General features: G+C 44.2%; 1 protein-coding gene across 5 annotated transcripts in view; it reads left to right on the top strand.

Annotated features, from left to right (window-relative positions):
* The window catches only part of LOC139242755 (Krueppel-like factor 3), a 99887-nt gene that overhangs the window by 63122 nt on the left and 21877 nt on the right, over nucleotides 1-14888 (top strand). For all 5 annotated transcript variants that reach the window (XM_070870506.1, XM_070870500.1, XM_070870503.1 and 2 more), the window contains 3 exons: nucleotides 4977-5442; nucleotides 7267-7347; nucleotides 13040-13178. In XM_070870506.1, coding sequence (XP_070726607.1) covers nucleotides 4977-5442; nucleotides 7267-7347; nucleotides 13040-13178 — 686 coding nt within the window. The remainder of the gene's footprint in view (nucleotides 1-4976; nucleotides 5443-7266; nucleotides 7348-13039; nucleotides 13179-14888) is intronic.

Below are 14888 nucleotides of genomic sequence, written 5' to 3'. Positions count from 1 at the left end.
ACATCTCTATATAATGAACAGTACAATGAACAGTGCAGTGTGAAACAGACTAATGTTTTAATGTGAGGAAACACGGTAGTTTAAAAGACCACTATTCATATCATTATTAGCAACAAGCATCGAGATAATTGTATTTTTTCAAACCCTAAGCTACTGTTGGGACACAATTCAAGGGTTATCTCCGGAAGCCTTGGCTTAAACCCAAGGAATAAAGAAATATGTAATTTCTCAACTTCTGATTTAACCTTTCAGTGCCTAGGCCAAGATCTCAAATATGTTACTTTCTTTTTTAAATTTGATGCTGCCAATTAAGAAACGTTCAACGGTTCTGTATGTTTCTTTCCTTCAATTTTAGAACATACAACTTTATTGGACAACATTGGCCCTGATTTTAATTCAGGACAGCCTTCGGCGGGTGAGCAGTGGTGTGAGTTAGAAACTCACCTGCTGCTCCAGAAATGAGGCTAGAGTATTTTAACTGCCAGGCCTTATTTAAATCCTGCCAGACGACTTTCCACCTGAACCAGCCGGGAAGTCGACAGGAAGAGACTGCAAATCACGCTTCTCAGATGTGGGGTAAGTGGCAAGATCAGCAGTCGGACATTCCCATGGGAGTCCCGTGATCGGGAGAGGGCGGTGAGTTTGCATTGGAAAGGCCTAAGCTTTCCTTATGGTCCCTGGAAAAGCACTCCCGCCCTTCCTGGCCTCAACAGGTCTCCAGGCCCTGATCCTCTTCTCCGCTGGGTTGGTCTGGCAGGAAACACACTGCCACTTCCCGCTCAGGCTGCCGAGTTAAAATTGCAGTTGGTAATCGGGACTTGACACGCATATGTTAAAAAGGACCCCACCGGCTTTTGGCAGGTGTCCTTGCTGCCTGCTCGGGAGAGCAGGTGATAATCAGAATCTGTCAGGTCCTGGTATTTCTGGGTGGGTAAGTAATGGGTGATTTTACCTGCCCACCCAACTGGTTTCAATCAGATGGATAGGGTTAGAATTGTCCCCAGTGTCCCTGAAATTGGGTATGAAGATCCCTTTCAAACTGCAAATGTGACCAAACTCATTGGCTGTGGATGGGAGACTTAGAAGACAGTTCTACTATTCTATAGCGTAGCGAAACATGATTTTATTACTGACATGTGAAATAATACTGATGAATGCTTAGGGGGAGAAATTCAATAACGCCCCGCTTGGGGCGTTAACTTTTGAAAGCTGGGAAAATTAGCACCAGGCACGTATGATTCCCAGTTTTTTCTAAATTCAGTCTTTGCGCTTCAGGAAGGAAGTGGAGCACGAAATCAAATGCTCCACTTCCTTCCTGGAGCGCTAAAGGACGCAGGCGGGGCTTAAAGGGAAGGGCCATCGCTGTAGGTTCTGCAATGCGACCAGTGAGCTGCGATCTGGCCCAATCAACCCTATGTGCTATAGCAGAGTGTCAGGCTGATCAACTTGCACCTCCGAAACTCCAGGCCTCCCAAACAATGCCTCTTGCAGCTGTCGTTGTTGCTGCCTGGCGATGCTGCTGGAGGTGGAACCAAAGTTTGGGTCCAGGGCGCTACCGGGGTAATGCACACATAACGTCACAATCTCCGGGCGCAGGAAATCATGGTGCAAAGTGTTGCTGACGCTGCAAACCTCCCGGCCAAATTAGTGGGAATCGTTCATCTCGCTGTCGTCAGTGCCCCGTTATCGCTCCCCGGAGGCAATAACAGGAGGCGCTAAGAAAGGCAATTTCTAGGCCCAAATGTCTTCATCTGAAGTCCCTCTCGCCCCTATTTTAATGGATATTAATGTGTTTAAAAGAAATGAGTAATACCTCCACTAACATAGTGGAGAGAGGTTTCAGATGAATGCATTAAGCATCTTACTTTAGTATCCCAACAGTGTCATTTAAAGGTGGTTGCTATACATGGTATGTATTTTAAGAAGTGGAAATTACTTTCGGTTCTGAAAAGCTTAAAAAAGAAGTAACTTTATGATTAAGTGTTTGACAAATTATTTTCTGTTTGGAGAAGTGCTGAAGCTAATTGTCATGACCCTATTGCTGTCAAAACTAAGATCATCTAACTCACACAGACCGGGAAATGACTATGTTTGGCTCAGCGATACAATGCCATTATTAATGGTGCCATCAAAGGAGTTAAACAATCTGATTCCTAAATACATTTACACAATCGCACATATCTATAACTCAGGCATTGTGAAGTGAAAGAAAAGAAAGACTTTCATTTATATAGCGCCTTTCACAACCACCGGATGTTCCAAAGCACTTTTTGAAGTATAGTCACGTAGGAAAAGCAGCAGCCAATTTGCACACAAGCAGCAATGTGATCATTTGTTTTAGTGATGAATATTGGCCAGGATACCAGAGATAACTCCCCTGATCTGCTTCGAAATAGTGCCATGGGATCTTTTACGTCCACCTGAGAGAGCAGACAGGGTCTTGGTTTTACATCACATCTGAAGGACAACATCTCCAACAGTGCAGTACTGACTGGAATGTCAGCCTAGATTTTTGTACTCAAGTCTCTGAAGTGGGACTTGAACCCACAACCTTCTGACTTCAGAGACAAGGATGCTTCCAACTGAGCCACATTCGGCCCTTCGAGCCTGCACCGCCATTCAATGAGTTCATGGCTGAAAATGTAACTTCAGTACCCCATTCCTGCTTTCTCGCCATACCCCTTGATCCCCCTAGTAGTAAGGACTACATCTAACTCCTTTTTGAATATATTTAGTGAATTGGCCTCAACAACTTTCTGTGGTAGAGAATTCCACAGGTTCACCACTCTCTGGGTGAAGAAGTTTCTCCTCATCTCGGTCCTAAATGGCTTACCCCTTATCCTTAGACTGTGACCCCTGGTTCTGGACTTCCCCAACATCTGGAACATTCTTCCTGCATCTAACCTGTCTAAACCTGTCAGAATTCTGAACATTTCTATGAGATCCCCTCTCATTCTTCTGAACTCCAGTGAATACAAGCCCAGTTGATCCAGTCTTTCTTGATATGTCAGTCCCGCCATCCCGGGAATCAATCTGGTGAATCTTCGCTGCACTCCCTCAATAGCAAGAATGTCCTTCCTCAAGTTAGGAAACCAAAACTGTACACAATACTCTAGGTGTGGCCTCACCAAGGCCCTGTACAACTGGAGTAACACCTCCCTGCCCCTGTACTCAAATCCCCTCGCTATGAAGGCCAACATGCCATTTGCTTTCTTAACCGCCTGCTGTACCTGCATGCCAACCTTCAATGACTGATATACCATGACACCCAGGTATCGTTGCACTTCCCCTTTTCCTAATCTGTCGCCATTCAGATAATAGTCTGTCTCTCTGTTTTTACCACCAAAGTGGATAACCTCACATTTATCCACATTATATTTCATCTGCCATGCATTTGCCCACTCACCTAACCTATCCAAATCACTCTGCAGCCTCATAGCATCCTCCTCGCAGTTCACACTGCCACCCAACTTAGTGTCATCCGCAAAATTGGAGATACTACATTTAATCCCCTCGTCTAAATCATTAATGTACAATGTAAACAGCTGGGGCCCCAGCACAGAACCTTGCGGTACCCCACTAGTCACTGCCTGCCATTCTGAAAAGTACCCATTTACTCCTACTCTTTGCTTCCTGTCTGCCAACCAGTTCTCAATCCACATCAGCATACGACCCCCAATCCCATGTGTTTTAACTTTGCACATTCATCTCTTGTGTGGGACCTTGTCGAAAGCCTTCTGAAAGTCCAAATGCACCATATCAACTGGTTCTCCCTTGTCCACTCTACTGGAAACATCCTCAAAAAATTCCAGAAGATTTGTCAAGCATGATTTCCCTTTCACAAATCCATGCTGACTTGGACCTATCATGTCACCTCTTTCCAAATGCGCTGCTATGACATCCTTAATAATTGATTCCATCATTTTACCCACTACCGATGTCAGGCTGACCGGTCTATAATTCCCTGTTTTCTCTCTCCCTCCTTTTTTAAAAAGTGGGGTTACATTGGCTACCCTCCACTCCATAGGAACTGATCCAGAGTCAATGGAATGTTGGAAAATGACTGTCAATGCATCTGCTATTTCCAAGGCCACCTCCTTAAGTACTCTGGGATACAGTCCATCAGGCCCTGGGGATTTATCGGCCTTCAATCAGCCAAGGTTTCCAGTCGTGTTGCTAGCTTGTGATTTTGTTTCGTGGAAGTTGGGTGAGAACAGGACTGAGCTTATCACTGCCACTCCCTTGGGTTAACTAGTCTGCTACTATTCACTGTTTAGGCTCACACATAAAGAGTGGCTACTGGAATGAGGTGTGAAGACAGCCGACATCTGTTGAAAAGGAGAGCCGAAACACCTAAAATAGAAGACCACTTTACACTTTTATCTTAATTAACAAAATATAACTATGCAATTTCGTTGACGTCAATCTTAGCTATTGTGGAAACGGAAGGAGTATATAATAATTCTACAATTATAAGGAGCCTTATATCCAAGGGCACCATCACAAGGTATCCTGAGAATCATGTTGTTACTGATAAAACTTGAGGTTAGGTAAAGTCAACATTGTACGGTAGTGTTGTGAATAAGAGGTTAGATTGGAATCTGTTTCTAAGATGCTCAATTGATATAATCTATTTGTTTGAAGCACCTTTAAGGGTTTTGAAATGATACAAAAATGCCCACTCAAATATAATGGGGCCCTCGGCCCTTCCAATGCACTTCCACCTTAACTCAGGAGGGAGTGTTGTGGAAGAGCTAGAAAATATGCCAGATCCCGGCCTGCTTAGGAAGTTCTTGCAGGGCCTTTAAGGAGCGCAGCCTCCACCTACACTTTATAAGACCAGTGACGTGGAGTGGATGGGGCCAGAGATGGGAACTCCCTAATTAGTATTTGTATGCAAGTTTCCGATTGAGTCATTTCAGAGCTGTCGTTTTGAATTTTTACACGGCTAATCATTTTCCATTCTTTTCTTATAGCCATTCCAACAAGGATACATGGTCCGATTAAAGAACGATATTAAACCTGAGAATAAACACAGCATCATTTACTCAACGCACCATGGCTGCCACAGTGGACTCTTTCAATCGCTTGAAGCCAATGGAGGCCAAATTGAGCCAGTAGATCTTTCACTGAACAAGAGACATTCTCCGCATATGTCAACCTCCCCCTCCTCCCCCTATTCATTGACTATGCTAACTTCCCCATCTCCTACAATGAATGTATCACGCTCTAGCTCACCTAATAAGAGGTCACCTCAGCCTCCTATTAGCATGCCACTAACCGTTCCCACAGTGCTTACAGCTCCACTTTTATCCCGTTCGACAATCCCAGGCACAGGCTTGTACTCCGTTATTCACCCAGTGGTGGTACAGCCGGTAGTGTATACACAGCCTATAATGGTCCCTGCTATGATAAAGGACGAGATGAGAAATAATCAACAAGGTGAGTGGATTTACTGGGAGTACATTGTACTATCTGAACAGGCCATAGCAATCTGCAGGCTGAATGGCCTTTGTCCATTTGTTGTGCTGGTGTGTTCACTAATGATTACATTGCAGCTTGTTTGAGATTATTGTCAAAACCTTAAAGAGAAGAAAGAAAGAACTTGCATTCCCTTTCATATCCTCAGGACATCCCAAAGCACTTCACAGCCAGTGTGATCACTGTTGTTATGTAGGCAAACATGGCAGGAAATTTGCATACAGCAAGGTCCCTCAAATGGCAAAGAGATGGATGACCAGTGAATCTGTTTTATTGGCGATGGTTGAGGGATAAATGTTGGCCAGGATGCTGGGAAAACTCCCCTGCTCTTCTTCAAATAGTGCCATGGGATATTATACATCCACCTGAGGAGGCAGAGGGATTCCTGGCTTAACATCTCATCTGACAGATGGCACCTCTGACAATATAGCACTCTCTCATTACTGCACTGAAGTGTAGGACTAGATTGTTTGCTTAGGTCCTGGATTTAAAGCCATAACCTTCTGGCTCAGAGGTGAGAGTACTGCCACTGAGCCAAGCTGACATTTAAAAAGATAATTTATTTAAAAATGATTTAATATTTTTTAGTTTCCCACAAAAATCAAAAGCGTAGTTAAATATATTTACATTATGGGTTGGATTTTCCTTCCAGTGGTGGGGTTGCAGTCGAGCAGGACATCCGCACTTCTCCCCAATCCTCTCGTTATCCTGACCTATTTTTCTGGGTATGAGTTTTTTGACCATTTACAGTGCATTCCAAATGAGATTTCCACCACCAAGACGGAGTCGACCAGGGTTAGTGAGGAAATTAAAGTCAGTTCTACTACGGGTAGATTGCAGTGAGTGATCTTAAGGGGAAGAAGATCTATGAAGAAGGCAGGAGCTGCATTTGAGGGAACGATAGCATAATGGTTATGTTACTAATAAACCAGAGGCCTGGATGAATGATCTGGAGACATGAGTTCAAATCCCACGATGGCAGCTGGGGAATTTAGATTCAGTTAATAAATAAAAAGCTATTATCAGTAATGGTGACCATAGAAACATAGAAAATAGGTGCAGGAGTAGGCCATTCAACCATGTAACTACTGGATTGTTGTTAAAAAAACAGCTGGTACAAAATGTCCTTTAGGGAAGGAAACCTGGCCTATATGTGACTCCAGAACAGCAGCAATGTGGTTGACTCTTAACAGCCCTCTGAAGTGGCGAATTAATAGGAATTAGGAATGGGCAATAAATGTTGGGGTTGTCAGTGATACCCACATCTGTGAATGAATAAAGAAAAAAAAATATTTGTAGGTCTTACAGAGGCAGAGAGACGAAGGCCTGCAAAGGTATCTGGATGGGGGCAAGATTGGAAGAGAGGAGACCTTGACCAGGCTTTTTCCCACAATGTCAGGGCCATGACCAGCTCCACCTCAGGTCCACCACCACCTTCCATCAGACAGACCCAAGAAGTGGCAGTGAGAAATGTGATGGAAGGGCTGGTCCTGCCCTCCACCACCACCAGCCAGTTTTTACATATAGTGGGCGGTGAAGGAGTGGCAGTAATGGTGGGGCGGGCGGGCGGGGGGGAGGAAAATCAAGGTTGGGAGGCAGCAGCAGGACCTTCCACTGCATTTCCCCACCAGTTCCGCCACTATCTCATCTGATTTTGTTCGGGATAATTGAGGAAAAAACAGCCCAAATTGTGCATATAAAGTCATTGACATTGAAATACAAACATGACATGTGCTTTGCTTTCTTGTGTATGTTCCCATTTTAATATTTCTTTTCCCTCCTTAGGTCCTCCGATGCAATGCACGATTCCTGGTGCCCGACATCTCTCCAGGCAACAACACATGCAGTTTTGTAACCATTCAAGAGGTTAGTGACTTGCTAGGATAGAAATTGTAAGGTTCCACTGCTGGCGTGATGCCTCGGTAGCTGGACAGCAGGTTGGAGATAAAGCTACAGCATTGTAGCCCAGATTCTGGAGCCTGCACTCATATCTAATAAGGCTCCTCACTTGCAGTAGAGTCCTGTAATGTCAGCCCCATCCAATTTCTCTCCCTAGTTGCCCTGAGGAGGTGGTGGTGGGTTGCTTTCTTGAACCATTATTTGTAGCGGATTGATACTGATTGGTTTGCTGGACCACTTCAGAGGGCAGTTAGGAGACAACAATGTTGGTGTGTGACTGGAGTCACATGTAGGCCAGACTGGGTAAAGATTGCAGTTTCTTTCCCTAAAGGGCATTACTGAACCAGTTGGGTCTTTACGACATTCCGACAGCTTCATGGTCACGTTTACAGATCCCAGATTTTTATTTCCAGATTTTTTCAACTGAATTCAAATTCTCAGGAATCTCGGGTGCAAGCCCACATCCTACTGCCTATGAACACAGTGTGTTGCACTGCCAATGTGCTGCAACATCAGGTTGCGTCAACTGTTGTTGGGATTCTATGTTACAACAGTTATTTTTAAAGATGAACATAAAGGGGGCTGGTGATAAATTCTCATTACTTATCTTGCACTGTCTCAGGCTACTCATTTGAGCTATTTCATTTTAAAGTGTTTGGAGATTTAGTTCAGTTGACATTCACTCATTTTAATTTTATGGATTTTTTATCCTTTGACCTTTGCCTGCCCCCTCCACTTCTCTCCTGACAGTATTGATTCCTTGCTGTGGTTCAATTCCGTGTGCTCTCTGTGGTACCCCATTCAATCGACCATTTGTCGTTTGTCAGGTTTGACAGTGAGTGTTGGGAGGCTATTCTAGGGCCAATCCTATTCTCTTGTCCTCATCCAATGTGTAGAATTGCGCACATCATGTGGGTTCTTGGTTAGCACTGAGCGAATGACTTCCCCCAAGGACTCAGAACAATTGTAGCTCCTCAGATCGTGTATCTCAGCAAGGGAGAGGGTTCCACCTGGGAACTTTCAGATTTGTGTGGTTCTGTTGTGTTCATACTCTCTTTGTTGGTTACACGAACCCTCACTAGACAGACATTAGGACCCTGTGGGGGGCTATTCACGCCTGCTGTAAACATGCCGGTTTTGGATGCCATTTTGAGAGTTGCTATAAAGGACACTGTTAGTTACACTACTGTTTCAGTTAGTCTGTTTATTTACATACACAACATAATTTGGCGATGAGGATGAATCAAATTAACCTCCCTACCCCCACCCCCGCCTTTCCTCTCCACACCTGGGGACCCTTCAATTCCGTGGCCGAGATGGATAAAAAACTTTTCTATGTACATCACGGCGAGTGGGTTAGACGGCGATAACGTAACACTAGCTCGCCGCCGTGCAATACTTACCCACTGCCTCAGCAATGAAGGCCAACGCATTTTTGGTCAAATCGAAGACACAGAGTCCTACAACAAAATGGTAAGCGCCCTAGAGAAATATATTGGGCCAAAGAAAAGTATCATGAAGGAGAGATACAAATTTTGTCAAAGGGGGCAAGGGAACGGTGAACCAATCAAACAGTATATCATTTCATTAACTGAACTGGCCGCTATGAGTAACTTTGGAGCACTCACAGAGGGAATGATCAGGAATTAAATTATTGAGAAAACAACGATATCCCGCATTCGGAAACGCTTGCTAATTGAGGATGAAAAATTGACATTGGATAAAATAACTAATTTGGCCATCCAAATCGAATCAGCGTTTTCTGATTCAAAAACAATCAAATCCCCTGCTCCCCCTGCGTAGCAGACTTCAGCTACAGCCCATGTGCAAGGCGTTCGTCCAAAGTGGAAATCACAGCGCAGACCAAGGGCTAATAATAAGCCACCCACTACGGATTGCAGGCCTAACTTCCACTGTTTTAACTGTGGGGATAAGTCACATTCAGCAAAGGATCCTAACTGCCCTGCATGTGGGAAGAAATACTCAAAATTAACCATTTTGCTAGTGTCTGTCGCTCATCGCAGCATATTCGACATGTCGACAACCCCGATAGTGATAAACCCAGTATGGTTTACATCGTTAGTGACATTTCGCACATCGGTTCGGGCAAATTCAAGGACTGTAATGTAAACATTGACAGCACACACATCTGCCTCATTATTGACCTTGTAGCCAAAGTCTCCATATTGAGTGAGATTGCGTACAAAATCCACTTCACGCACTTTCAACTGCAGCCCGCAATTTCCACTCTACATGCGTACTCCGAACTCCAAAATTGAGGTACTTTGAGTCATATATGTCCTGATATACTACAAGGACATAACATTGAGGAACTTTTCCTTTCATGTCACGAAGGGACGAAGCCTCATGGGTGTTGACCTTTTTGACAAGCTTGGGTTCAAAGTATACGACCCAACCAGCACACCTGTGTACACGGTGGACTTTGACAAGCAGTATCCCTCAGTTTTCACAGGGTTTGGAGTGACAACAAAATTGTGCCATCATCCCCGCATCGACCCTTCCATCAAACTGGTTGCGCAGTGACTTCGCCATCTCCCATTCGCAGAATTAACGCGACTCGGATCTCAGGAATCATTGAGAGCATCGACTCCTCACCCTGGATCTCGAACTTAATCATTGCTTGGCATAAAAATGGGGAGATCCGCCTATGCATCGACCTGAAAGAGGTCAACAAGGCTATCATCCCCGACAAGTACCCTCTTCCTACCATCGACGAACTGTCTTCAGAATTCTACAGCTCAATAGTTTTTACGAAACTCAACATGCGCCGCAGTTACCTGTAAATACCCCGAGCGGAGGACAGCAAACCGCTCACGGTATTCACGACGCATGATGGTCTGTATTAGTATCGACATATGCCCTACGGACTATGTTCTGCACCAAGTGCATTTCAGACGATTGTCACTACTATGCTAGCAGGCATAGAGGGAGCCCTCAATCTACTTGATGATATCGTCGTCCATGGATAGACAATGGAAGAACATGACCAACGACTTCACGCAGTTATGGCTAGACTTGCTATACATAACATTACACTTAATGCCGATAAGTGTACATTCGCTGCTGGAGAAATAAACTTTCTGGGCTACAGAGTCAAAGCAGAAGGTGTCAACATGGACACAATCCAGCGAATGCAGGAAGCTACCAACATCAAAGAACTTTCATCATTCCTCGACACTTCTATCTGAAGTTTGTCCCGCACTACGCGCACATTGCCAAACCACTTCGCAAATTGCTGAGCAAGGACATCCCTTGGGAATGGACAGATTCCCAGGCTCAAGCATTCACCACGCTTAAGGTGAAAATTAAATCCCCTCCTATCCTCGCGCACTTTGATCCGAATGCCATTATGTACGTCACCACGGATACATCAGGCACCGCCATGGGTGCTGTGCTCTCGCAATGGATTGACGGGCTGGAACACCCAGTAGCCTGCTCCTCTTGCACGCTCTCGTCTGCAGAACGTAAATATTCTACAGGGGAACACGAAGCACTCGCTTGCATCTACGCATGTGAACATTGGCACATCTACCTCTATGGCAGGAAATTTACCCTCCATACGGATCACCAAGCGCTAACTACGCTACTCGCTACAACTGGATCTGGGCACAGACCAATACGAATCAGCCGATGGTCAGATCGCCTTCACCGGTATAACTTTGATGTATAGTATGTCGCTGGCAGTCGCAACCACGTAGCTGACATGCTCAGCCGTTCGACACCTGCTTCTGACTCTAGTGCTGACTTGTTCACAGATGACGACACATATGTCACGTCGATCATCACTCAGTCCATCAGAAACCTTGTCTCTTGCGAAGAACTCAAAACTGAATCACAGCCTGATGCTACGCTCCAGCACATGTGCCACTTCCTGCAGACTGAGTGGCCTAAGCAAATCCCGGAAGAGCTGAAAACCGTCTACAGAATTCTCTGTTTGGAATGATGGCTGCCTAGCTCATGGGGATAGAGCAGTAATTCCCAATTCGCTTCAACAGCATGTTCTCTCATTGGCACACGATGGACACCCTGGTATTGTCCACATGAAGCAGAGATGTCGCGATTCAGTATGGTGGCCTGGGATTGACATTCGCATCGAGGAGTTTGTCTCTCACTGCAAAGCGTACAGACTGACCGAAAAGGCCACAAACATCCGACCAGCACCAATGAAGCCCATTTCATGGCCACAAAGACCATGGCAACAACTTCAGTGGGATATCTTCGGTCCAGTTGAAGCAGCTCCACAGCACCAGCGTTTCCTTGTTGTAGTACATGACCTGCATGCCAAATGGCCAGAAATCGCTCCAACAAGTTCAGTGACCTCATCAACGATTGTCACTATTCTGTAGTGTATGTTCATGAAGTGGGGTCTCCCAGAGGTCATGATCACTGACAATGGACCATAGTTTGTGTCCGACCAGTTCGCGGATTTCCTCACTCATCGTGCTATAGAGCATCGCCTTATTGTTCGATACAATCCTCAAAGTAACATAGCTGTTGAGCAATTTAACCACGTCATCAAAAAGGGTTTGAAAGCCAACCTCACAGCAGGCCAAACATTCGACGAAGTGGTTCAAACCATTCTCTGCACATACCGATCGACAAAGCACTTGCTAACGGGGAAGACACCCGCTGAGCTCATGATTGGGCAGATCTTCGCTTGCTACTGGACATTCTCAAACCCCCTGCGAAACTCAGATAACCACACTCACATCCCAGATTTTGGAACGCCAACGAAAAGCGAAGTCCTGCACTGACACAAAATGACGCGCTATAAAGCCCCAACTGAAGAACTGAGATTGGGTCAGAATTAAGCGCGCAAGCCATAGTCATAAGCTCACATCTTCACTTTCGCCTCCAAAACAGATGGGACGAAAGTTCAGCCCTCACACCTACGAGCTCAATGATGGAACTCGATGGAATGCTCATAGACTGATCCCAACTCACAGGCCAACAGACCAGCAGGATGGAACAGAGGCATCGTTCTGTTTCCCAACCAAAAACCTCGATCAAATACCGCAAGCTTCACACTGGTCTTAGCGTATCAGAACATGGCCTGGCTATCTCAAGAACTTTGACTGTTCATAGACTCTGTTTTTCAGAGGGGGGAAATATGTTGAGTTCATACTCTATTTGTTGATTACGTGAACCCTCACTAGACAGGCATTAGGACTCTGCGGGGGCTATTCATGCCTGCTGTAAACATGCTGGTTTTGGACACCATTTTGAGAGTTGCTATAAAAGACACCGTTAGTTACATTACTCCTGTTTAAGTTAGTCACCCCACTGAGCCACTGGGGAGCTATATTTGGATATTTCTAGACCAAATATTCAAATTTTCACTAGGCAATTATGTGTAGAAATATAAGCTACCTTTTCCCATATTAAGCCAATGGATTGAAATTATTATTTTACTATTCATATTTCATTTTTTCTGATGTTTTATTACAAAGCAACACATTTTTAGGATATTACAAAAACATTTTTTTAATACCGTAACTAAAATAAAAGTAATGTGAGATTGGGTGAGATGCTGCTCACTGCTGAATATCAGAGGAGTCTGCTCTTCATGAGCAATATGATATTTTGTGCCTTGAAGACGCAGTTTTTGATTAACAGTTCGTTTTTTTCTGTTGAATAGTTCAGCTGCTTAATTCTGGTGAACAAAATCACATGATAAAAGCAATTAAGTGCGAGCAAGAGTTCGATCTGTTGGACAACTGCATCAACGAGGTGTCTTCTTCAGTCCTCAGTCCTATGCAGCCAATTACATCACATGAGTAAGTACCTTGTACACCTTTTCTCAACCATTTTTATTTCAAGCATTAACATAGAGGTACAAAATATGATCTGTGTAGGCAGCCTTAGGGAGGGAAAGCAGGGGGAAGTTTTTTGGGGGAACTCACTCCCCTTCCCTCTGCATTCTATCATCCCGTGGCATAGCATGTTACTGGTCTAAAGTACTACTTGTGATGTATGCCTCTAAAGAATGTAGGCCTGCAGGTTATAGGAAAGTTTCTATTTCCGAAGAAGGGCAACAAAACTTTACCATTAATCAACGTTAGGATGCTTGTTGAAAGTCTTTTGTATAAGCACAGAGTAGCCATGGCATGTTGGATTGAGGATTATATGAAAACAGTCCTGGGATTTTGATTTATTGCATTTTTATTTGCTGTGACAGAACATTATATTGAATGCCAATTTACCAATAGACAGCTGGAATTATCAGTTATTCATTATCAAGCCATGCCCAGCTCTTCAGATGTTCAAAGAATTCAAGAAATGGTTGCAAGTCTTTAAAAAATTGATTATTTCATCAGTGCCAATAACTAATTCTTGACTAGGTCATGTAGTATCTGAAATGTTCCTGAATTAGGATTTATCATATTGTCAGCTTACTTTTTCCTTATTGTACAAGTATAAACGACAGTCGCATTTGCAATAAATGCATTTTTGTATTCCATTAAAGCAAAAAAATGTTGGCTTGTGATAGTCATAAGAATTAGGAGCAGGAGTAGGCCATACGGCCCCTCGAGGCTGCTACGCCATTCAATAAAATCATGGCTGATCTTCGACCTCAACACTACTTTACCGCTGGATCTCCATATCCTTAGCTATCTCAGCCTTGAATATACTCACGACTCAGCATCCACAGTCCTTTGGGGTAGAGAATTCCAAAAATTCACAATCCTCTGAGTGAAGGAATTCCTTCGGTCTTAAATGGCCGACCCCTTATCCTGAGACCATATATTAACGACTTGGAAGAAAGGACTGAGTGTAATGTAGCCAAGTTTGACGACGTTACAAAGATGGGAGGAAAAGCAATGTGTGAGGAGAACACAAAAAATCTGCAAAGGACATAGACAGACTAAGTGAGTGGGCAAAAATTTGGCAGATGGAGTATAATGTTGGAAAGTGTGAAGTCATGCACTTTGGCAGAAAAAAATCAAAGAGCAAGTTATTATTTAAATGAAGAAAGATTGCAAAGTGCTGCAGTACAGTGGGACCTGGGGGTACTTGTGCATGAAACACAAACGGTTAGTATGCAGGTACAGCAAGTGATCAGGAAGGCCAATGGAATCTTGGCCTTTATCGCAAAGGGAATGGAGTATAAAAGCAGGGAAGTCTTGTTACAGTTGTACAGGGTATTGGTGAGGCCATATCTGGAATACTGCGCACCGTTTTGGTTTCCATATTTACGAAAGGATATACTTGCTTTGGAGGCAGCTCAGAGAAGGTTCACAAGGTTGATTCCAGAGATGAGGGGGGTTGACTTATGAGGAAAGGTTGGGTAGGTTGGGCCTCCACTCATTGGAATTCCGAAGAATGAGGAGTGATCTTATCGAACCATATAAGATTATGAGGGGGCTTGACAAGATGGTTACAGAGAGGATGTTTCCACTGATAGGGGAGACTAGAACTAGAGGGCATGATCTTAGAATAAGGGGCCGCCCATTTAAAACTAAGATGAGGAGAAATTTCCTCTCTTA

The sequence above is a fragment of the Pristiophorus japonicus genome, chromosome 2 (assembly GCF_044704955.1).
Source record: "Pristiophorus japonicus isolate sPriJap1 chromosome 2, sPriJap1.hap1, whole genome shotgun sequence".
In the NCBI taxonomy this organism is placed as follows: Eukaryota; Metazoa; Chordata; class Chondrichthyes; family Pristiophoridae; genus Pristiophorus; species Pristiophorus japonicus.
This window is presented reverse-complemented; position numbering and strand designations above follow the sequence as displayed.